Source organism: Pyrgilauda ruficollis, unplaced genomic scaffold (assembly GCF_017590135.1).
Source record: "Pyrgilauda ruficollis isolate IOZ18807 unplaced genomic scaffold, ASM1759013v1 scaffold113, whole genome shotgun sequence".
Taxonomy (NCBI): domain Eukaryota; kingdom Metazoa; phylum Chordata; class Aves; order Passeriformes; family Passeridae; genus Pyrgilauda; species Pyrgilauda ruficollis.
The window spans coordinates 42,287-65,055 of NW_024509544.1; the positions used below are offsets into that span (position 1 = coordinate 42,287).

At 50.2% G+C, this 22,769-nt stretch overlaps 1 protein-coding gene across 1 annotated transcript in view; it reads left to right on the plus strand.

The window, feature by feature from the left end:
* The first annotated feature begins 5,914 nt into the window (after positions 1-5,914).
* The window catches only part of UNC5D (unc-5 netrin receptor D), an 88,936-nt gene continuing 72,081 nt past the window's right edge, over positions 5,915-22,769 (plus strand). Inside the window, exon 1 of the mRNA XM_041479666.1 lies at positions 5,915-5,996. Coding sequence (XP_041335600.1) covers positions 5,915-5,996 — 82 coding nt within the window. The remainder of the gene's footprint in view (positions 5,997-22,769) is intronic.

Consider the following 22,769-nt stretch of genomic DNA (forward strand, 5'->3'; position numbering starts at 1 on the left):
AGGTATGAAGATTATGACATTTTCTAAACACCCAGGTCTTAGGATTCCTAAAATCAATGAGTGAAATCCAGCTGTGACCTTCTCCCCCTGAGGTGTAAATGCACATTCCCCATCCTGAGCTCGGCCAGCCACTCCAGCATTTTACTTTTTATCAGTTCCACTTTGCCCTGTGCTCTCTGTCGCTCTGTGGAACAAGAAAACACAGGGAAATGCAAATAGTTGCATTGTATTTCATCCCGGATTAATGAATTTAAAAAGTAATATAGATTTTCAGCTCATCAGAGCTGCTGGCTTGTGACAGATCAAATGAGAACTTCACTTGAAAGCAAGTGGCTGGGAATTGTTTAGAGAAACACCATGAGGGTTTTTAAAGAGTTTTTTCCTCATCTCTGAGGAGGATGAAGTTTATCCTTTGAAATAAAAGGGCTTTTATATATACTTTTTTCATTATTTATTTATAGATATGGAAACAAAAGAACACAAAGCTTGAGGGGACTGCAAAATGCAAATGGGAGCTGCTCCCAAGGGCTGCAGTGCAGCCTGGGCTCGCTGGTTCAAGGCCACCAGAGGAGTTCTGATGAAATTCTGTGGCAATTCTCTGTGCCAGAGCTCCTTCGGGGACTGCAGCCAGTTTGTGTCTCGCTGCTCGGGGCAGAAATTCGTTATTTTGTGAGATTTGCAAAGCCACACAAAAACACAAACTCCTGGGAAGCCCAGCCGCGAGGAGAGGAGGGAGGGGTGCTGCCCAAGAGGAGAAGAAAACGATCAAACTTTCCTTTGGTGCCGTGAATTTTGAAAATTCCGTTATGAATTTGCAAATCCTGCAGTGTGAGCTGTGGGAATGTCACCTGGGAGGGGCAGGACGTCCCAGGAGGAGCTGTGAGTGCACAGAACCCCCTGGGCTGAGGAGGGAATTCCAGGGGCAGGGATGGGGAAAGGGTTGCACGGAATATCCAAATATCCCGTCTGTGTTTTTATTGCAGCCTGCCAGAGCGGGATCCTGGACAGGGCAGGGATGAAGGAATGTGTTCAAGACTAATCTCCAATACCTGTTTTTATTCCCAGCCTGGCAGAGTGAGATCCTGGACAGGGCAAGGATGAGGGAATGTTCAGAACTAAATCTCCAATATCTGATTTTATTCCAGGTCTGGCAGAGCGGGGCAGGGATGAGGGAATGTGTTCAGAACTAAATCTCCAATACTTGCTTTTATTCCCAGCCTGGCAGAGCAGGATCCTGGATGGCGCAGGGATGAGGGAATGTGTTCAGGACTAATCTCCAATATCTGATTTTATTGCTGGCTGGGCAGAGTGGGGCAGGGATGAGGAAATGTTCAGAACTAAATCAGCAATACCTGTTTTTATTCCCAGCCTGCCAGAGTGAGATCCTGGACAGGGCAGGGATGAGGGAAAGTCCAGAACTAATCTCCAATACCTGATTTTATTCCAGGCCTGGCAGAGTGGGGCAGGGATGAGGAAATGTTCAGAATGAAATACCTGATTTTATTCCCAGCCTGGCAGAGCAGGATCCTGGATGGGGCAGGGATGAGGGAATGTTCAGAACTAAATCTCCAATATCTGATTTTATTCCAGGCCTGGCAGAGCAGGATCCTGGATGGGGCAGGGATGAGGAAATGTTCAGAACTAAATACCTGTTTTTATTCCCAGCCTGGCAGAGCGGGGCAGGGATGAGGGAAAGTCCAGAACTAATCTCCAATACCTGATTTTATTCCAGGCCTGGCAGAGCGGGGCAGGGATGAGGGAATGTTCTCTGTGAACACCAGGGGATCCTAAACTCCTCCACCTGTGTGAGTTTGGGACAGCAGGGGCAGCTGGAGAGCGTCCCAAACGCCAGGGCAGAGGAGGAGAAAGCTGAATTTCAGCAGTTTGGGGTATTCCCGGTGTCCTGAGAACACTTTTATCAGCCGGGCTGGGTCGGAGCCCTTCAGCGCTCCCGGAATTCCCGCGATTTGCCCTTGCCGGGGGGCTCTGCTCTCCCTGAATTATTTACCTGTCGCTCGCTCGGGTGTGAACACTTGCAGCTGCTCCCTGTGACGAACATCAGTGCTTCAGGTGCTTTATTCTGTTTTATCCTGCTCACGCTCGGAGCAGCGGGGATGTTTTCACTTGCCAGAGCAGCAGAAGGAGGCAGCTGCCTTTCATCTGCGTCCCCAGCCCCTCTCTGACACGCAGGTGATGGAAATGCTGATTTATGGCACGCACAGGTGGGCAGCTCCGAGGGCATCCATCAAAGAGCCACCACCACGCTGAGCTCACCTGGCTGCAGAGCTTTGGGCAGAGACCCTTTGCAAGCCCAGCTGGAACGTCCTGCTGAGCCCCCAGTATTTATTTTAATATTTTATTTAATTGTTAATTTTTTATTAATTTTATTTATTATTTATTTATTTTAATTTTTAATTTTATTTCTTTTATTTTATATTATTTTATTATTTCAGCCTGCAGCTCTCTGGGCTATTGACAACGATCGGGGTATTGGTATTTCCTCTGCAGCTGGGAAGTTCAGTGAGTTAATGAGGATTGCAGGAGCCTCCTCAGTGCCCAGCTGGCACAAGAACAAACCTGAGACGGGGGAGAAGGAGCCCAGGGGTTCCTGTGGGGTGCAGATTTTGGATTCTGAACGTTCCCGGGGCGTTCTCCAACTGAAATGAGGCTGCTGGGTCAAGGTGTGCAGGAAAGGCCAAACCAAAGCAACTTTCTCCTTTTTGGTTTTTATGTTATTTTATTTTATTTCTTTTTTTCTGGTGGGGTTTTGATGCAGCTGCCTCAAAGCTGGGGCTCGGCGTTTGCAGGAAATGCAGGCTGCAGGTGTGGAAGGTGGACCAGGCCTCCCTTCCTGGAATCACTGAAGTGCCCTGCTGTGCACGGAGCTGCATTTCTCTGTTTATTCTGCATTATTGTTTATTCTGCAGCAGCGCCTAAAGGACAGATAACTTCAGCTTGAGCTGCAGCTCAGGAGGAGCTGCCTCTCCCCGAGATTTTATTTTTGTGGAATATTCTGCTTATTTCCATTTCCAAGTGCGCTGATTGAAGCCACAGCTGCTGCCCTTATTTCTACTTTTGCTCTCTCCTTCCCCATCAGAGCTGCGTTATAAACTGAGGACTCGGTATTTTTATCTGAAGCACCAAACACAGACTCCGTGGCGTAGGCAAAAATCCATAATTAGTGGGGCTCGAGGCAGAAGTGGCTGCACTGACGTGGGCAGGCTCGGGAGGATGCTCTGCCACGTGAAAACTTCCCCGTGGAGCTGCCCAGCTCTGCCCTTCCGTGGGGTTTTGGTTTGGTTTGGGGTTGTTTTATTATTTTTTTTTTTTAATTATTATTATTTTTCTTTCCTTGGCAGCATCAAACACAGAGAAATGACCTAAAAGGCTGTTGAAGAAAATGTATTTTTCATATATTTGCTCCATGCCTTTGCAGCGCTGCTCCTCATTGAGAGCTGGAGCCTGACAAACACACGTTGGCGAGGCAATAAGGAATCTTCTGATGTGATGTGCTCACATATTGATTTTTTCCCCTTCCCTCTCTCTTAAAATTCTGTTTACAAATTCCTTTTGCTTTAATTATTTGTTTCCTCCTGAAGGCAGCACAAAGAGGCTGCAGGAGGGGCAGGTGCTGAGCCCTCTCCTCAGGAGATGGAACCAACCCTGCTGCATCCCCACTGCCTCTTCCAGGCAGCGACTGCAAAACATTTGGGGCTGACTGAGCCCCCCAAAACTTGAGAAACGAGCGGGGTTTGGGGTTGGGGAGGCTGGGATGGGGTGAGCTCAGTGCAGCTGCTCCAGCACGGATGGGGATGAGCCCTGAGCTCTGCCCTGGGCCCTGCAGAAATGGAGCTGATCTCCAAAAGGGGGTGGAAATGGAGTTGATTTCCAAAAGTGGGTGGAAATGGAGTTTATTTTTTCCAAAACAAAGGGTATGAGCCCTGAGCTCTGCTCAACACCTGATGGAAATGGAGTTGATTTCCAAAAGGGGGTGGAAATGGAGTTGATTTCCAAAAGGAGGATGGAAATGGATTTTATTATTTCCAAAAGGGGGTGGAAATGGGAGTTGATTTCCAAAACAAAGGGCATGAGCCCTGAGCTCTGCTCAACACCTGCTGGAAACGAAGTTTATTTCCAAAAAGAGGATGGAAATGGAGTTTATTTCCAAAAGAAAGGGGATGAGCCCTGAACTCTGCTCAACACCTGATGGAAATGGAGTTGATTTCTAAAAGGGGGTGGAAATGGAGTTTATTTCCCAAAGGAGGATGGAAATGGAGTTGATTCCCAAAATAAAAGGGATTAGCCCTGAGCTTTGCTCTACACCTGATGGAAATGGAGTTTATTTCCAAAAGGAGAATGGAAACGGAGTTGATTTCCAAAAGGGGGATGGAAATGGAGTTGATTTCCAAAATAAAAGGGGAATGGACACAAAATTGCAACGTCTTGGCCGGGGATTCTGCCATGCTCCCCTTCCACAGCCAGAATTCCCTGCAGGCACCACGATGCAAACAGGGCCTGGCTGCTCCTGCCCTGTGCTGAGGGAATCTCCACTCCTGAGCATCAAATCTCATTCTGTGCCTTCTCCTGCCCCGTTTCTGCAGGGTCTGTGTCCCACACAGCTCTGACACACCAGATTCCTGGTGATTTTGCCCCTTTCCTCTCCCCCTCAGCCCACTGGAAAGAAAACACCACAAATTCCCCAAATCCTGTGTCCTGGCTGGATCCAAGGGCAGAGCCCAGCAGAGCTGCCGTTCTTCATGGCCACAATTCCTCCTCCAGGTGCTGCCTCTGCTTCCCAACCTCTTCCTGGCTGGATTTATCCAGAGCAGAGCAGCCGTGGCTTCACTCAGGCAGTTCCTGGGCTTGGACCCTCGTGGCATGTCCTGATCAGGTGTGTGATAAAAATATTGGTGTGCAATTAGCTGGAGAAGGGAAACTGCTGCTGCTGCTGCTGCGGGCAAGAAACAGAATTTTAGATCACAGCCCCCTGCAATATTGATAACAGCAGCCCAGGATGGGGGGTGGGCTTGGGGGGCTTTTTCATCCTGTTCCTGGGCACAGGGATGAGTTTAAACTGTGAGTTTAAAGGGTGAAGCGATCTGGGGAGGATGGAAAGGGGCAGGGAGGGCACGGGGCCACCCTTGGGTGTCACAGCCTGGGTGTCACCGCCTGGCCTCGGGGCTGCGGGGGAGCCTTGGAGCTGCTTCCAGGGGCTCTCCCGGGGCGGGGCTGGCGGGTCCCGCACCTCCGGGGTGGGACAGTGTGGGGCGGGGCCCTGGGCGTGTCCCTTCGCACCTGGGCGTGTCCGCATCCCGCACACCTGGGTGTGTCCGCATCCCGCACACCTGGACGTGTCCGCATCCCGCACACCTGGGTGTGTCCCCACCGGCATCCCGCACACCTGGACGTGTCCCCACCCCGCACACCTGGGCGTGTCCCCACCCCGCACACCTGGGCGTGTCCCTTCGCACCTGGGCGTGTCCCAGCTCACCTGGGTGCCCCTCCCCCGCCGCACTTTGGGGGGAAGGGAGGGGGGGGGGGTGTCGCACGTCCCCATTCCCCCCCCCCCACCTGCGCGCGCGCCGCCGGCAGGACCCGCCCCGCGCGCCCCTAATTGGCTGCGGGGGGAGGGGCGGCTCATTAGTGATGCGGGCGCGCGCCGCGGCCCCGGAGTCGGCGGCGGCCGGAGCGGGGAGCGGAGCCCGCACCGCGGCCCCGGAGAGCCGCATCCCCGGGAGCCGAGCAGCGAGACGGCGCCGGGGAGAGGAGCGGGAAAAAAACACCCCAAAACCCCGGCTGATTCTCTGGCTGGAGCTCGGCTCCGCATCCCGGGGCTCCGCATCCCGCAGCTCCATCCACGGCTCCGCATCCCGGGGCTCCATCCCCGCTCCATCCCCGGCGCTGCGGGCTCAGCATGGGCGGAGGAGCCCCGCGCCGGCACCGGCGGCTGCTGCTGCTGCTGCTGGGGCTGTGCAGCTGGACGGCCGCGCTGCGAGGTAAGCGGGGCTCGTCCTGCCCTCCCCAGGGCGACTGTGCGGGGCGGGGGTCTCGCACCGGTTGCTCCGGGGCCGGGAGAGCGCCGGAGGATGGGGGAGAGGGAGCGATGCGGGGGGATGGCGGGGACCCGCAGGGAAAAACATCCGCTGTCCCAGCGCCGGGAGGAATCCCGCATCCCAGCGCCAGGAAAAACATCCGCTATCCCTGCGCCGGGAGAACCACCGGCATCCCAACGCCGGGAGAAACACCCGCATCCCATCTCTGGGAGAAACATCCACATCCCGTCTCCCGGAGAAACACCCGCACCGCCGTGGGCCCCGGAGGCGACGGCGCCGGGCTGCGCTGGGGGTCCCGGGATGATCCCGGGGAGGTCCCGGCCGTGGTCCTGGGGTGGTCCCGGCCGTGGTCCCGGGGTGGTCGCGGCCGTTCGGGTCCGTGGCGCGCAGCGCATCCCCGCAGGCTGCGGAGCGCTCCGCGCTGTGCGCCGCAGCAGCCGCAGCAGCCGCGGGCATCCCGCGGAGCCGGGGCTGGCTCCGGCTCTGCTCCTGCCCGGACACCGCTCGGGCTGTCCCGGGACGGGCTCCGGGACCCGCGGGCAGCGCGGTCTCATCCCCCGGATGCCTCCGGCCGATGGTGGATCTGTTTCCCGTGTGCCAGGCAGGCAATGGAGATGCTCCGAGCCCGTTTTTTTTTGTGATTTTATTTCACTTTTCGCTGGTAAATCACCGGAGGGCAGTCACCTCTTCAGGGCAGCCAGGCAGAGGATGTCAGCAGCCCTCACCGCCCGGGTCCCGCACCTTGCCTGGGCTTCTCCCGGCGCTGGGAGTGCGGGGAGGTGCGGCCGGGGCTCTGTCCTCCCTGTCGGAGGAAGGCGCCTGCTGCGGTGCTCGGCTCTGCGATGTTCGGCTCAAACGCTCCTTTCTCACAGCGCAGCGATCAGACTTTGCGGCTCCTCGCAGGATCCTCACCAGCGGAGCTCTCCCTTTGCACGCCCGGCGTGTCCGCGCGTCCATTTTTCCTTCGGATGGAATTTATGGGCTCTGATCTCTGTAGGGGAGAGCATCCTCAGGTAGCCACGGGCTTGTGCCAGCTGGCCACAGGTGCTGAACCTCCCTGGCCACCTCACCTGCCCGGACCTCTCCCTGCATTACAGCTCCAGCAGAGGAGGATTTTGTGTAACAGACAAAATGTGGTGTTTTGGGGAGGAAAAAACCCCCAACCAACCCCCAGAACCCCACCAGCTTAGAGGGCAGTGAAATAAATGACGGGAGTAGAATGGAAAAGAATAATTCCCGATTTTTATTGTACTTTGATGGAGGAGCCCCGGTGCCTGCAGAGGGAACCGTGTGCCCAAATCAGTGATGGGGATGCTCGGTGCCTTCTGTGCCTCCCACCTGGGAACCTCTGGCAGCTCTTGCTCTGGGGGAAGCGTGGTCAGGAGCTGGAATTTCAGAGCACAGGGCTGGAGGATGCTTCTGGTGCTGCCAAGCAACAAATTCCAGCTCTTTAATTAAAACTCGCCAGGTTGGAGGTTTGGATTTCTGGGCTGGGGCAGAGTTTTGGGCATGGCTGTGAGGCAGAGCAGTGATTTTGGGGCACTTTGGTGGCGGTGCTGCCTGGCTGGAGCAGTTGAAGCTCAGCTCCAAGCCCGGAGCTGGGAGGTTTTGGTTTATGAAGTTGTCTCGAAGCTGCCTCAGAGACAGATTGTGCTCAGGTTTCTGTTCTGAGCGGGGATTAAAGACAAATGGAGCGGTTGTAGAAACCCCTGGCAAGGCGTTTGAAATCTGTTGGAATGAATATACATGGATAGCTCTGGGCTTGTGTTTTTACAGGAAAAAATCGCCCTGACAGGCTGCTAACTGGAGGAGAGAGTCACTAATATTTATTATCTCACCGGTGCCTCCAAACTCATTGTGAGCTGCACATCTCTGACTGGAATTCTGTGAATTCTGTAAATTCCCTGCTGCTTCTCGGTCCCCATGCCCCGAGCTCAGATCACAGAGATCCGAGTGGGTTTGGTGCTAAACGAGCGTTGTTCGGGGATTTTTCTGTTCGGTTTGGTGCTAAACGAGCGTTGTTTGGGGATTTAACTGCTGATAAAACCAAGCCACCCGAAGGAATGGGGTGGGAGCTGTTGGAGCAGAGATCTCCGAGCGTTCCTGTTGTGGCTTTGGGGAGTTTTTAATTGCTTTTTTTATTTTATTTTGGCCATGAGAAGCTCTGATCTCTGCTATTCAGAGAGCTGCGTGCTTACAGAAAAGAAATTTTAAAAATTTTCCAGAGAAACAAGGCTGGGTTTGGGTAAAACCAGCAACTTGTGCTGGTGTGGGGATGAGCCTGGGGGTGAGGGCAGGGCTGGGGTGCCCAGATTGGCCCTTTTGTCCTGCATTTAATGACGGGAATTGGATGAGCCCCCAGCTGTTCATCCTAAAGCGGCTGGGATTTGCAGCCACCAGGGGCTGCTGCTCCTTGGCTGTGCCCATTTCTGCTCCAGGGGCAGGTTTGGGGCAGTTTGGGGACATTCAGCAGCTCTGGGTGGGACATTTGTGCTGTGCCAGCCCCGGCTGAGGGCACAGGCCCTGTATCAATAATAACACAGGGTAATTAATAGCACAGGATGCATTTGCATACTGGAGTTAATTGCCCAATTCCAGCTTTAGGTTATGAAGTCCCATCCTGCTTGTTTTTCTCTCTCCAATTCAGTTGTTTATACTTTTTGGGCCTGGAGCTTGCCCTTGCTCTCAGGCTGGAAAAGGAATTATTTTGTCTCCTCACCCTGTGAAGAGAACGTGCAGACACTTAACACCAAGCCCAGGATTACAGCCTAATTACAGAATGTGAAAAATAAAAAAGCTGAGACTCAAGGCATCGCTTCTGCAGGGAAATGTCCTCAGAGCAGGGGAACCTCCTCGTGCTCCTGCTGAGGCTTCTGAGAGCTGCAAAGCCTCTGCTGCAGACGTCTGGGGAGCAGGATTTGGGAGGATTATTGCTGTGAGATTTCTTTAAGAACTGATTATTCTGCAAAGACTTCTTCTCCTCTGGAAAATTACACGGTAACTGCTTGGAATTATTGGGGTTTGTTTTTTTGTTTTTATTTTTTCTTCAGCAAACAGGCCCAAATTGTCCAATTCCAAGCTGGAATTGGACAATTAACTCCCAATCTACAAATGGAGCAGAACTTCTAAAAGTGCCTTTTGTTCTGTTCTGATTTATCTCAGCCCCAGGGAGCCCAACATAAATCACATTTTTCCAGGATGAGTTCCGCACCTGGAGGTGGGCAGAGCTGCTGCCATCAGAGTTTTCTGTGTGCCAGCCTGGCCCTGGCACATCAAACCCCCGGAGCAGCTCTGAGCACTCCAACTCCTGCTTTTCGGGGCCACAGGTATCCTCAGTGCCTGCTCTCGGAAAGGGAGCTCCAGAGAATGTTCTCTGTCTCCTCTGCTTTTTATAAAAGCACTTTTTGGAGCCCTCCAGTCTGCCTTGGTGGTGTTTAATGGCATTAAATAGCTGGGTAAATTAAATACCAGCACGGCTGGGCTGGGGCTGAGCCCTGGGAATGCCCCAGGAGCTCATCCTGCCTGGAAAACTGCTGGATTTAGGGCTGAGCTCCTCTGGGAGACACCCCTAGGCCAGAGCTGGAATAAAAGGGGGCTGGGGGTGGCAAATTGCACGGGGAAGGCTCAACTCCCCATCCAGAAGCAGCAGCTCAATTCCCAATTTTCCTGGGCTCACTCAGCCTCTGCTCTCCTCACTCCGACTTTTGGGAAAGGATTTTGGTGTTTGAGAGGTGAGGGAGAAAAAGAAAAGCTTCTAAAATGTGATTATTGGAATGATTTCCCCTCCTGGACAGTGGCTTGGAGTGCTGGGAATAAAACAGCCCCTGATCCTTTTTGGGGGGATTCAGAGGGGGCAGGAGGTGAAACGTGCTGGGCTCTACAACCCCAGGCTGCTGGGAGTTCATGTCAGCTTTTTATTAAATAGCCCCAAATCAGCAAAGCTCTGCAAGCTGTTTTATTAAATAGCTTTTTATTAAATAGCCCCAAATCAGCAAAGCTCTGTAAGTGGCTGGCATTTGGTATAAAACAAAATAAAGTCAATTTTATGGCCGATGTCCCCACGGCTGAGGTAGGGGGGAAAGGCAGAGGATGAGCTGAAGGATTTTCCTCCTTTTTCCCTTCCCCACCTCCAGGAAAGGTGTGGGATGCTGGTGTTTGTCCTGCCCCCAAAAGCAGAGGATATTTCTGGGTTTCAGTGATTGCTCTGAGGGGGATCTGCTTCAAAAATCCCCAAAATCCAGGGAAATCGTGGCAGGGAAATTGGCCCAGCCCTGGCTCTGCTGCTGCCAGAGATTTCCTGTGATGCTCCCAGCGACTTCTGCAGCCCCACAGGAACAAAAACCTGCCCTCCTGCAGGCGATTTTCACTCATTTCCTAACAGTTCAATCCGTGTCCAGGAAGGCAAAGTGGATCAAAGCCTAAATGAGAATGAAATAACCAAACCTCGGCCCCTCCCCGCAGACCGAGGGGCTGGGATGGTGCAGAGCATCTCCAGGGGAGCAGCTTGAGCTGAATACCTTAAATTGCATTAAAATGAAAATGCAAGTGCAGAAATGGCAGCTGCAGCATGGGGCTCCTCAGGCCTGTTTACCGATTTTTTAAACCCTGCTGAAGTTGGGGCTGAGGGTGGCAGAGGCTTTTCTGTGGTAGATTTGGTGAGAGCCAATTAGTCCTGGAGAGCCACGGGCTCAGCTGGGAACAAAAGGGACTTTTTGGGAGCGTTTGAGGAGAATTTTGTCTAAAACTGGGGGATTAACACAACAAATGGAGCCCTGCACTCTTCCCACTTGGTTTGCAGTGAAAGTGCTGAACTGCAGGGATTTCTGTTTCTCTTTTCCTCCATTCCCAGGAGTTTGTATTCTTCTTTTCCTTCTTTCCCAGGGATTTCTACTCCTCTTTTCCTCTTTCCCAAGAGATTTTTATTCCTCTTTTCCTCCCTTCCCAGGAGTTTGTATGCCTCTTTTCCTCCTTTCCCATGGATTTCTATTCCTCTTTTCCTCCTTTCCCAGATATTTCTATTCTTCTTTTCTTCCCTTCCCATGGATTTCTCTTCTCCTTTTCCTCCTTTCCCAGGGGTTTCTATTCCTCTTTTCCCAGAGATTTCTATTCCTGTTTTCCTCCCTTCCCAGAGATTTGCATCCCTGTTTCCCTGCCCAGGTCAGACCTTGGGAGTGGAAGTTTGGTTATCCCCAGGAGGCTTTGCCAGATGAAAAGCAGATTTTTGTTTCCAGAACGCTGCACAGTCAGCGATCCTCTGTGCTTAATTAGGCTTTAGATAATTGGCACAACAGTGCTGCTTCACCTGGAGGTGCTGGAGCTTGGGGTTTTCTTTGTTCACACCCCCTCAGAATAATAAATAAATAAATAAATAAATAAACCCAGCCTGTGCAGGTTCCTTCCATCAGCTGCAGGGTGGATTTGTGGGCTCTCAGTGCGGACAATTAACACGCTCAGGGACTGCCCAGGGACCTAAACCCCATCACCTTCTCTTTAATTAGCCCCAGAAGCTTCATTTCGTGCTTTTTGTGGATAAAAAAGACCAAACCCAGAACTTTGGGGTGAGCAGAGCCCTTCCTTGGCCACCCAAGAGCACCTGAGTGCTCGGAATTCCTGCCAGGGACAGGAGCTGGGGGGGAAAAAGCATCAGGAATCTTTATTTGGATTATTCCAGGCCCTGTTCCTGGTGGATCTGCCCGTTCCCAGCGCTCTCCTGAAAGCCCTGAAATCAGATTTCCTGTGCTGGCTGCAGGATTTTCCTGAAATGGGAGTGAGGGGTTTGGGGGCACTGGGAGTCTCCTCCTTTGGGGGACTGGGCCTGGGTTTGTGACCCCAAAACACTGCTGCCCAAATTCCCTCTCCTTTGGGAGAAGAATTCCTGGCCACAGCCTCAGGAATGAGGGAAACTTTGGGGTAAAGGGCCCTGGGGTGTGACTTCCCCCTTTGCCCTCAGCCTGAGAGCCTCAGGGGCTCCCCAGAACCCCCCTGGGGCTGGCAGCAAATCCCAACAAACAGGAAAAACCCAAAACGGGGACTCTGGAAAAGGGAAAAACCCAAAACGGGGACTCTGGAACAGGGAAAAAAACAGAACAGGGACTCTGGAACAGGGAAAAAACCAAAACAGGGACTCTGGAATAGGAAAAAAACCAAAACAGGGACTCTGGAATAGGGAAAAACCCAAAACCCAAACCCAGGGACTCTGGAACAGGGAAAACCCAAAACAGGAACTCTGGAACAGGGAAAAAAACAATCCCAGGGACTCTGGAACAGGAAAACTGGCAGGAAAAAACCCCAAACCAGGGATTATGGAACAGGAAATCCTGACAGGAAAACCCCAAACCAGGCACTCTGGAACAGGAAAACCCATCAGGGAAAAAAAAAAAAAAAACAAACCCAAAACCAGGGACTCTGGAACAGGAAAACTCAGCAGGAAAAAAAACCAACAACTGTGGACTCCAGACCAGGAAATCCTGGCAGGAAAAAAAACCCAGAACAGGGGACTCTGGAACAGGGAAAAAACCCAAAGCAGGGAATCTGGAACAGGAAAACTGGCAGGAAAAAACCCCAAACCAGGGATTATGGAACAGGAAATCCTGACAGGAAAACCCCAAACCAGGCACTGTGGAACAGGAAAACCCATCAGGGAAAAAAAAAAAAAAAACAAACCCAAAACCAGGGACTCTGGAACAGGAAAACTCAGCAGGAAAAAAAACCAACAACTGTGGACTCCAGACCAGGAAATCCTGGCAGGAAAAAAAACCCAGAACAGGGGACTCTGGAACACGGAAAAAACCAAACCCAGGGACTCTGGAACAGGAAAACTGGCAGGAAAAAACCCCAAACCAGGAATTTTGGAACAGGAAAACCCATCAGGAAAAACCCCAAACCAGGGACTATGGAACAGAAGTGCCAGCCAAGGGAGCCTGGGCTGGGCTGAGGCTCTGTGCTCAGGGCACAAAGAGGGTCTGAGCAGCACAGGGAGGTTTTTGGTGTTTTCTCATTTTTTAAATGAAATCTCTGGGAACATCCGCGGTGAGTTCCCCCTGGGTGGGCAGGGACAGGTTCAGGGCTGGATCTCCGAGGTACAAACGGGATTCCAGAGTTCGCTCACAGTTGTCCCGCGGGTGTTTTTTCCCTTTAAAGAGTGATTTAATTGCATGTGAATTGAGGTTTTTTCCGCTGGATTAGTGCTGTCAGTGCGTTCCATCAGCCACCAGCTCTGCCCCGCAGCCCTCCCTGACAGGACATCACTGTCCCTGTCCCCGTGCCGTGCCTGCCCTGGCTCTGCCGCCGCTTGGAAATGTCACAAACTGCCACCGCGGGTGGGAGTGTCACCCCTGCCACCGCGGGTGGGAGTGTCACAAACTGCCACCGCGGGTGGGAGTGTCACCCCTGCCACCGCGGGTGGGAATGTCACCCCTGCCACCGCGGGTGGGAGTGTCACCCCCTGCCACCGCGGGTGGGAATGTCACAAACTGCCACCGCGGGTGGGAATGTCACCCCTGCCACCGCGGGTGGGAGTGTCACCCCTGCCACCGCGGGTGGGAGTGTCACCCCTGCCACTGCGGGCCCTGCAGCATCCCAGGCTGCAGCCCTGCCGTGTGCAGCAGTGCCCAAACCCCTCCGAGGCAGACCCCGGGCGCAGAATCCTCCAAAACCAGCTCGGAACGGGCCCTCTCCTCACAGACAATTGGGGATAAAAATCCTCTGAGTGCTCGGGAGGAAATAATAATTTAAAAAAAAATTAATAAAAAGAATTGATAATATCGACTTGTTAATTAATAATAATGATAATAAAGATGATAGTTATGATAATGATAATAATGATAATGATAATGATAATAATAATAATAATAATGTTGTGGTATTTGTGGGGTCCCCAGGATGAAGGAGGAATGATTGAATCTGACTTCATGTTTTTAAAAGGATATTAAATATGTTATATATATTATACATATTATATTATGTTATATTATCTATTATATTATACTAAACTATACTAAAGAATAGAGAAAGGACACAGACACAAACTTAGAAAGAATATTGCTGAAAAACTCGTGACTTTTTAAAACCAAGCGATGGGCGTTTTTCACACAGAAGGAGCACTGGAGCTTTGGGCTGAACCCGGGTTTGGGGCTGGTTTTAAAACCTCTGAGCAGGCAAGGGCTGGCCTGGATGAGTGAGAGCCAGGTGGATCTGCAGCTGGGCTAAATCTGCCTGTGCGGTGAGCTGGGGGTGCCAAAGGTTGTGTTTAAATGAGTGCTCAGTTAAAATGTTTTATGGGTGCCGGTGGCCGCGCCGAGTTTCTGCAAGCTCTTTGTTTTTTCGCTCTTTGTTTAACCTGGAAGGTGTCCTGAGGAACGTGGGGAGCTCCGGCAGTAAAACCTGCAGGAAATGGCAATTTGGTGATTTGTGGCCGTGTTTTCACAGGGTGTTTGTCAGGGGCAGGCAGAGCGCTGGAGGGACCACCCGGAGCTGTGCCAGGGCTGGGCTTTGTGTCAGTAAAAGACAAAAAAAGCCTCTGCACACACCACCCCCAGCCCTGGGCCAGGTGATTTTCAGGTTAATGCTGCTGGGCCAGAGCAGAGCAATTATTGATGGTCAGAGGGAGCAAAACCTTTCAGAGCTGAGCCCTGGAAATGCCAATTCCTGCAGCTGCTCTGGCCCTGCACTCTTGGGTTTGTTGTGATTTTTTCTCTCTCTCTCCCCATTCAAAGCAGTGATGCCGTGGGAGGAACACAGCTCTGAATGCAGAACAAATTATTGTCCTTAAAGAAGATAAAAGGGAAAATCGAGTGCTTGTCCAGGCCCCTGTTATCTGGCCCAGGAGCCAATTACTTAATTCAAGATGAGATTGGGTCTGGGCAGTGTCAGGACAGTGAAAAGCTGCCCTGGTAACATCTGCTCTGAAAATTCACCTCTGGATCTGGATCCATTTTCTTCTCATTACTCCGAGAGGATATTTGCCACGTACAAATTAAAACCAATTAAAACACTTGTTGACCTCCTAAATTGTTATTTATTCATAACAATTTACATTGCCGCTGCTTGTAATTTAACTAATAATTCCATTCTAAATAATTGAAATAATTATTGTACTTAATTTAAAGTTGAATAATGTTCGTGGGAATAAATTGTGTGAAACAGTGGTGATCAATAACGTGTCAAAAGGCAATCAATATTTAGGTCTCAGAGCTCTGTTAATGGATGGTGATATTAAAAAAAATAACAACCTGCTTGAAGCACTGAAATTTCCTCCTGCTCTGAGCGCCTGGATCAGAGTCCTGGCAGGGAGGCTTTGCAAACAAAGTCCTTGATTTTACACCTTTGAGGCACAAAAGCATCTTTAATATTAAAGGATCAAATAAGGGGAAAATTCCAGAGTCGGTGGGAAAGAATTTGCTGATAAAAACATCCCTCGTGGGGGGTTTGTGTCTAACCCAGCGTGGGTTTCACTGCAGCTTCCCCTGGGGCACCCCAGGGTGGGCTCTGAGGAGCAGCAGGGCTGGGGGGGCCAGGGGGGAACCCCAAACTGCATTTCCCTGTTCCCAAACTGCATTTCCCTGTTCCCAAACTGCATTTCCCTGTTCCCAAACTGCATTTCCCTGTTCCCAAAGTGCATTTCCCTGTTCCCAAACTGTTTTTCCCTCTTCCCAAGCTGCATTTCCCTCTTCCTAAACTGCATTTCCCTGTTCCCAAGCTGCATTTCCCTCTTCCTAAACTGCATTTCCCTGTTCCCAAACCCCAAGCTGCATTTCCCTGTTCCTAAATCTCAATGTTCCCAAACCCCAAACTGTTTTTCCCTGTTTCCAAACCCCAATGTTCCCAAACCTCAAGCTGCATTTCCTGTTCCCAAACCCCAAACTGCATTTGCATTTTTCCTGTTCCCAAACCCCAAACTGCAATTTCCCTGTTCCCAAACTCCAATGTTCCCAAACCCCAAATTGCATTTGTATTTTCCCTGTTCCATACCCCAATGTTCCCAAACCCCAAGCTGCATTTCCCTGTTCCACCTGGGGCTGGGAGGGCTGGAGGTCAGGGGTGGCAGCAGCAGTGGCACTCTGGGGTGGCAGGGGGACAGTCACCATCCCATTTGTCCCCAGGGCAGCAGCAGTGGCACTCTGGGGTGGCAGGGGGACAGTCACCATCCCATTTGTCCCCAGGGCAGCAGCTCCTGCTGTGGAGGGTTTGGGGGAGCTCTGGGTCTCAGCCCCACGAGGGGTCCCTGGAATCTGAGGCTTCCTGGGGGCTCTGGCAAGGCTGAATGTTGGCTTTGCTCTCAATTTGTTGGAAATGTCAGGAAAATTAATCCACAAACATCAGAGGTTTGTGTCCAAAAGGAGACAGAGGAGTCCTTTTACTTTATTCCAGTAAAGGGAGAGGCCATGGGGCATCCCCTGGGGTCTCTCAGATTTTTGGAGGATGCAGCCTCCCTTTTATCCCAATTTCCTGGCTGCATTTCCCTTCTCTCTTTCCCCATTTCTGAGAGGTTCAGACTCCCCATAACACCTGATACCGAAGATTCCCCTCTAATGTACAACCCTCCCTTCTAATTTTTAATTCGTATGGAATTTGGGGGTTTTCCCCATTGTTTCTTCCATCTTTTGATGTCCAGTTTCATTTATGAGCAACCCTAAAGTCTATTTGTAAAAGCAAATATCTTTTCCATTCATCAATCAGTGGAATCCTTCCCATTGTTTCTTTTCTCTCCCAGTGCTGGTTTTATCCACCAGCATACCCACAGCTTGTTGGGAAAGACAAATCCTCTGTTCCTCTCAGAAAGCTGATTTGCTGGCAGCTGTGAAGATCCAGTGTCTGTAAAATGGTCTGGGGAGGGTCAGGACCCCCAAGTGGTTCCAGAAATCTCCATCCAGTTGATTCCTTTCTCTCAGGTGCAGACCCAGCTGTCCCAGGTGCTGCTGTGAGGTGGGGGTGCAATTCTGGCAAGGTGGGACCAGTCCAGGCAGGAATTCTGCCCTGAGCCAGGCAGAGCTCTGAATTTCCCTCCAGTGGAGCCAGGCAAGGATGGAATTGGAGGCTGGGGCTGTGCAGAGGGCAGGGGCTGCCCCAAACTGCTGAGACCCCTGGACGGCTTTGGGATGGCTCCAGTAGGATCAGGAGTTTCATTTTCCTGCCCACCTGCTCAGGGTTTGCTCCTGGCAAAGCCTGGGAGGAGCTGCTGGGTTTGTGTTTCCTCACTGAGGCAGTTTTGCTAGGTTTAAATTTTTATTTTATTTTTATATTTTTCTGGAGCCTTTCTGGCTAATATCTTGCACTTTTCTCTCGCTGTTGTGTCTGCCTGCCCTGGTGTTTGCCCTCTCTTGGTGCTCTGCTGTGGCTGCAGAGCTTTTCCCTCCCCTCCGTCCCCACTGACAGGGAATTCTCAGGTCAGCAGCCCGGGAGAAACGGCCTGGAAAACAACTTAAAGAGCAGGTCAGCTGAGGTTATTTGATGCATTTGGACTCCTGAATGCATCCTGGAGGAATTTATCTTACCTGGGTCAGGAGTTTCCCAGCAAGCAGCAATTTCCAGCTCGTTTAAACCCTTGGCTTTGGGTCCTGGAGTGGGCACTCGGTGGTGCTGAGGAGATCAGAGTCTGCCCGAGGTGCCTCTTCCCTTCTGGGTGTCTGCTTTGTCCCTCTGCCAGTTGCCCAGGCCAGAGGCAGAGAGCAAACTGAGAGGGAAAATTCCATGCACACAGGGATTTGGGAACTCTGCTACAGTGACTGGAGAGCCTGGTAACCCACATGCTCCAAATAAAGCTTCCTTCTCCTTCTCCTTCTCCTTCTCCTTCTCCTTCTCCTTCCCCTTCTCCTTCTGCTTTCCCTTCTCCTTCTCCTTTCCCTTCTCTTCCTTTCCCTTCTCCTCCTTTCCCTTCTCCTTCTCCCCTTTTCCTTTTCTGTCTCCTTCTCCTTCTCCCTTTCCTTTCCTTTCCTTTCCTTTCCTTTCCTTTCCTTTCCTTTCCTTTCCTTTCCTTTCCTTTCCCCTTTTCCCCTTTTCCCCTTTTCCCCTTTTCCCCTTTTCCCCTTCCCTTTTCCTCTTCCATTTCCTTTTCACCTTTTCCATTCCCTTTTCCATTCCCTTTTCCCTTTCCCTCTCTTGGACCAAGCTGAGCTCTCTCTGTCCCTCTCTCCTGGCTCACCAGGACTGCTCAGGATTTTTCCCTCTGCACCGAGCAGCAGCCCTGGAATACCAACGATTTTCACGAGGAGCTGGGAGCTCTTCCCCCGACACCTCGGGGACAGCACCAGGTTCTTTGTAAACTCTTTAATGGCAACAATTTCCTAAATCAAAGCAATCTGCGCTTCCCCATTTACAATTTCATTTCCAAGCACTAAAGCCTCATAAAAGGGTTTACAGCACGGAGCCTTGGCTGCTGTGAAGTTTTCCAGCAGTGGTGCAGTGGCATTATCTTCAGTGGAGTATTTTATCTTTAAAATTACAAGGATTTGTTCTGCTCTCTTTTATGCAGAAATAGAATGCTAACAGATGCAAAGTTTATTTTTAAACTTGGCTAGGGGCTGGAAAAGCACATTTAGTGGAGGTGTCATTTGGTGCTCTGAATACATTTCAGGCTTTAATAGTAAAATGTTTCAAAAAATTACAGAGCTGATAATTTCTGTGGTGGAGGTGACACCGAGGGTGGACACCCAGAGTTCCTCCTCACGTTTCCTTCCATCCTTTCCAGCCTGGATGTCGCTGGAGAAGCAGGTTATTATTAATTATTATTATTATTAATGAACAGGAGATGTGTGGATGCAGCCATCCCTTCCTGGCTGTGGGGATGTGCAGCTCTGGCTGCTCCCAGAGGGGGTTTTGGGCAGGACAGCAGCACTTTGGGGGATTATTTCCCTTTCCAAAGTGCCCAGCCTGGGATATTCCCATTTTCCTGCGGGAACTTCCACCAGCTCTGCCAAAAATCCTTTCCCTGCTTTGAGCTGGAATCTCCCTTTTAGGAGAACTCGCTGCTTCCCTGGGGAGAGGCTGCAGGGCTGGCTCAGGGAATGCCCCCAAAGCCCCTGGCACCCCCAGAGCCCCGGGGAGGAAGATGGAAATTGGGAAATTGGGGAGCTGCAGCAAGGGCTCTGCTCATCCCTGCCAGGCTCTGCCTGACCCAGGAAAGGAGCATTTGTGTCCCCCACAGGAGGGGAGGGCTAATTTTCATTTTAATTTAATTTAAATTTTATTTTATTTTAATTTAATTTTTATTCAAATTTTTATTTTATTTTGGTTTTAAATTGTGTGTTTGGGCTCTGGGAAGGTTCTGATGATTGGGGTAAATCCTCATCCCAGGTTTTGGGGTAAACCCTCATCCTGGGTTTGGGATAAATCCTCATCCCAAGGTTTGGGGTAAATCCTCATCCCAGGTTTTGAGTTTGAGGTTTTTGTTTGGTTTTGTGGCTTTTGGGGTTTTTTTGTCTGTTTTTCTTTTGTTTGGGTTTGAGGGTGGCTGCACATAAATTGATTTTTTTTACTCCTGTAACACTGTTGGCTCGTTAAGGCTGGGAAATGTCACATTTTGAGGGTAAATAATGCCTGGAAACAGGACATTTTTGGTGCTATTAAGGCTGGGAAATGTCACATTTTGAGGGTGAATAATGGCTGGAAACAGGACATTTTTGGTACTGTTAAGGCTGGGAAATGTCACATTTTGAGGGTGAATAATGGCTGGAAACAGGCCAGGAGTGCAGGCTGGCCAGGGTGGGGAGGGGACGGCGAGGGACAATTTCCCAATTCCAGCGGATTTCAGCAGCTGTGCTGGGGCTGGGATCCCCCAGCCTGGCTGGGCTGTGACCAACAAACCCTGGTGGGAGATTAGGGAGGGAGGGAGGGAGATGTGCTTTGCTGTCCTTATCAACCCCTCATTTCCAGCCTTTAACACTCCAGGATTGAGGCTCATCCTCAAGGAGGAAAATGCTGGGATCAGCTTGGGCTAAGCCCATCTTTGTGTCTCCTGAGAGGGATTTTAAACAGAAAAGGAGCAAAACAGCGAGATTGTCAAACCCCCGGGGTTTCTTTTGAAGGTTTTTTAGATTTTATTTCTTAAACCCAGGCCTGGTGTGTGGTTCTGGTGGTCAGAGCTGAGGGGGATGCTGGAATTCCTTGGCTGTGCCCAGATCCTGCCGTTTCTCCGGGTTGGTGCAGGGTCTCCTCTCCAGCCAGGCTGAGCTTTCCCATCTGTGCCTCTCCAGGGGGGTCAGGTGTGTGCTGTTCCCACCCACCCAGTGGGAATTTCTAATTTATTACATCTCAGTTAATTGGGAAAACCACCCTGTGGTCCTCATGAGCTGCTGGAGCTTCACAAATCCATGTTCATTGAGGGATGTCACAGAAACTTCAATGAACAGAAACTTCAGTTCCAAACGAACCTAACTTCATGAATCTACAACTTTAATTGTTGTGGATTCATGAAATTGTTATAAATAACAGTGAGCCAGAAAAACAAGGAGTTCCCCACCTATCCAATTGGAATTTTTAATTTATTACATCTCAGTTAATTGGGAAAATGCTCCGTGGTCCCCATGAGCTGCTGGAGCTCCACAAATCCAGCACAGGTGCATTGGGGATGTCACAGAAACTTCAGGAACTCCAAATGAACTTTAATAACTGTGGATTCATGGAAATTATATTATAAATGACAGTGAGCCAGAAAAAAAAAAGGAGTTCCTCACCCATCCAATGGGAATTTTTATTTATTACATCTCAGTTCCTTTAAAAATGCTCCGTGGTCCTCATGAGCTGCTGGAGCTTCACAAATTACAGAGAATCCAGCACAGGTTCATTGAGGGATGTCACAGAAACTTCACAGACTCCAAATGAACTTTCATCACTGTGGATTCATGGAAATTATATTATAAATGACAGTGAGCCAGCAAAGCAAGGTGTTCCTCACCCATCCAATGGGAATTTTTATTTATTACATCTCAGTTAATTGGGAAAACACTCTGTGGTCCCCATGAGCTGCTGGAGCTTCATGAATCCAGCACAGGTTCATTGAGGGATGTCACAGAAACTTCACAGACTCCAAATGAACTTTCATCACTGAGGATTCATGGAAATTATATTATAAATGACAGTGAGCCAGCAAAGCAAGGGCAGCTGCAGGGAAGGAGTGCAGGAGATGCAGATTTTCCTGGCCACACCTGGGGATCGTGCCCAGGGCTCTGCCCCAGCCCTGCCAGGCAGTGCAGAGCGTGTGAGGCGGTGATTAAAGCTGGGTGTTAATTGTGGATCCCGAGCAGGATTCAGGCAGAGAGGAGCCTCAGCTGTCAGCTCCCAGCCCCTGGCATATGGTTCCATTAAGATAAAGGAACAAAAGGTAATTTACAGTAACAGATGGGCTTGAACTCTTTCTGGAGCTGCTGAATACTTTTTAATTTTTAATTTACGACGACTCTTGCGCGCAGCATTGGAGCAGCTCCTCTGTCGTGTTCTTTTAGAATCCACGAGCTGGGAAAATGTCTGTGAGGACTCACGGGGAGCTTTGTGTCTGCTGGGGGATGGAGCAGGGAGGGGCTGCCCAAGGCTTGTCACCGTCACATTTTCTGGAAAAATCCCTTCGCCCAGGGTTTTTCTCCTGGGAAGCTGAGAAGCCTCAGAGAAAAAGGAAAACAATTCTTCTCTCATTTGCTTCTCCTGTGTTTTGCTGCTGTGGAATGTGGTTGGAGATTGTTTACCCACAGGTGATTGTTTCATTGGTTTCATATGAATTGTTTTCACTCTTTGGCCATTCAGAGCCAAGCTGTGTCAGACTCTGGAGAGAGTCACAATTTTCATTATTATCTTTTTAGCCTCCTGTCTGCATCCTTTCTGTATTCTTTAGCATAGTTTAGTTTAGTATTCTTTAATATTATATAGATCATAAAATAATAAGTTAGCCTTGAGAACATGGAGAGTGATAAATCCTCCCAGTGCAGAGCTGGAGCAGTGGAGAAATGTTTAATTGAGCAGGTACCAATTGAGCAGCATCCCCATCCCCTCAGCCAGCTGGAACCAGCTTTGGCTGCTTCCAAACGCCACCAGAATCCAGGAATGGGCTTTTTTGGGGATAGGAACTGCAGCTACCTTGGAAAACAAACAAACCCAAAAGAAAAAAACAAAAAAAAAACCAACCAAAAAACCCAAAAAAGAAGCCCCAAAAACAAAACAAACAAACAAAAACCACCCAAACAAGCAAAAAAAAAAAAAAAAAAAAAAAAAACAAAAACAACAACAAAAAAACCACAAACCACAAAAACCAAACAAAAAAAGAAAAACAGACCAAAAAAAAAAACCCAACACAACCCAGGAATTGTGTGGATAGTTTGGGAAATAATGGAAAGTTTCCCAAGTGCCGTTGAGTTCATTGTGTGTTAGCTGGGCCCAGGAGAACAGCCACCACCTCCTGCAGTTGATTATGCAAATATGGATAAATATGTGAATACCTATTCCAACTTTTTATCCTCTGCAATCTAATGTCTCCCCTGACACAATACTCTCAAATTATCTTCAGTGAGTAATGACTTGCATTTAGCATTTTACACCAAACTGTCATATAGATCATTTTCTGTAATACTTTACATAAATTAGGAATCCTCCCCCGTGGAACGCGTGTGGCTGCCGGAGAGGTTTTTACAAGATTAAAAGTGCAAACAACACAATTCCGGTGTCATTTGGAAATCCGTGAAGTGGGAAACGTGGAGGTGACAGCGAATTACGGTGCCATCAGTCAGAGCCCTG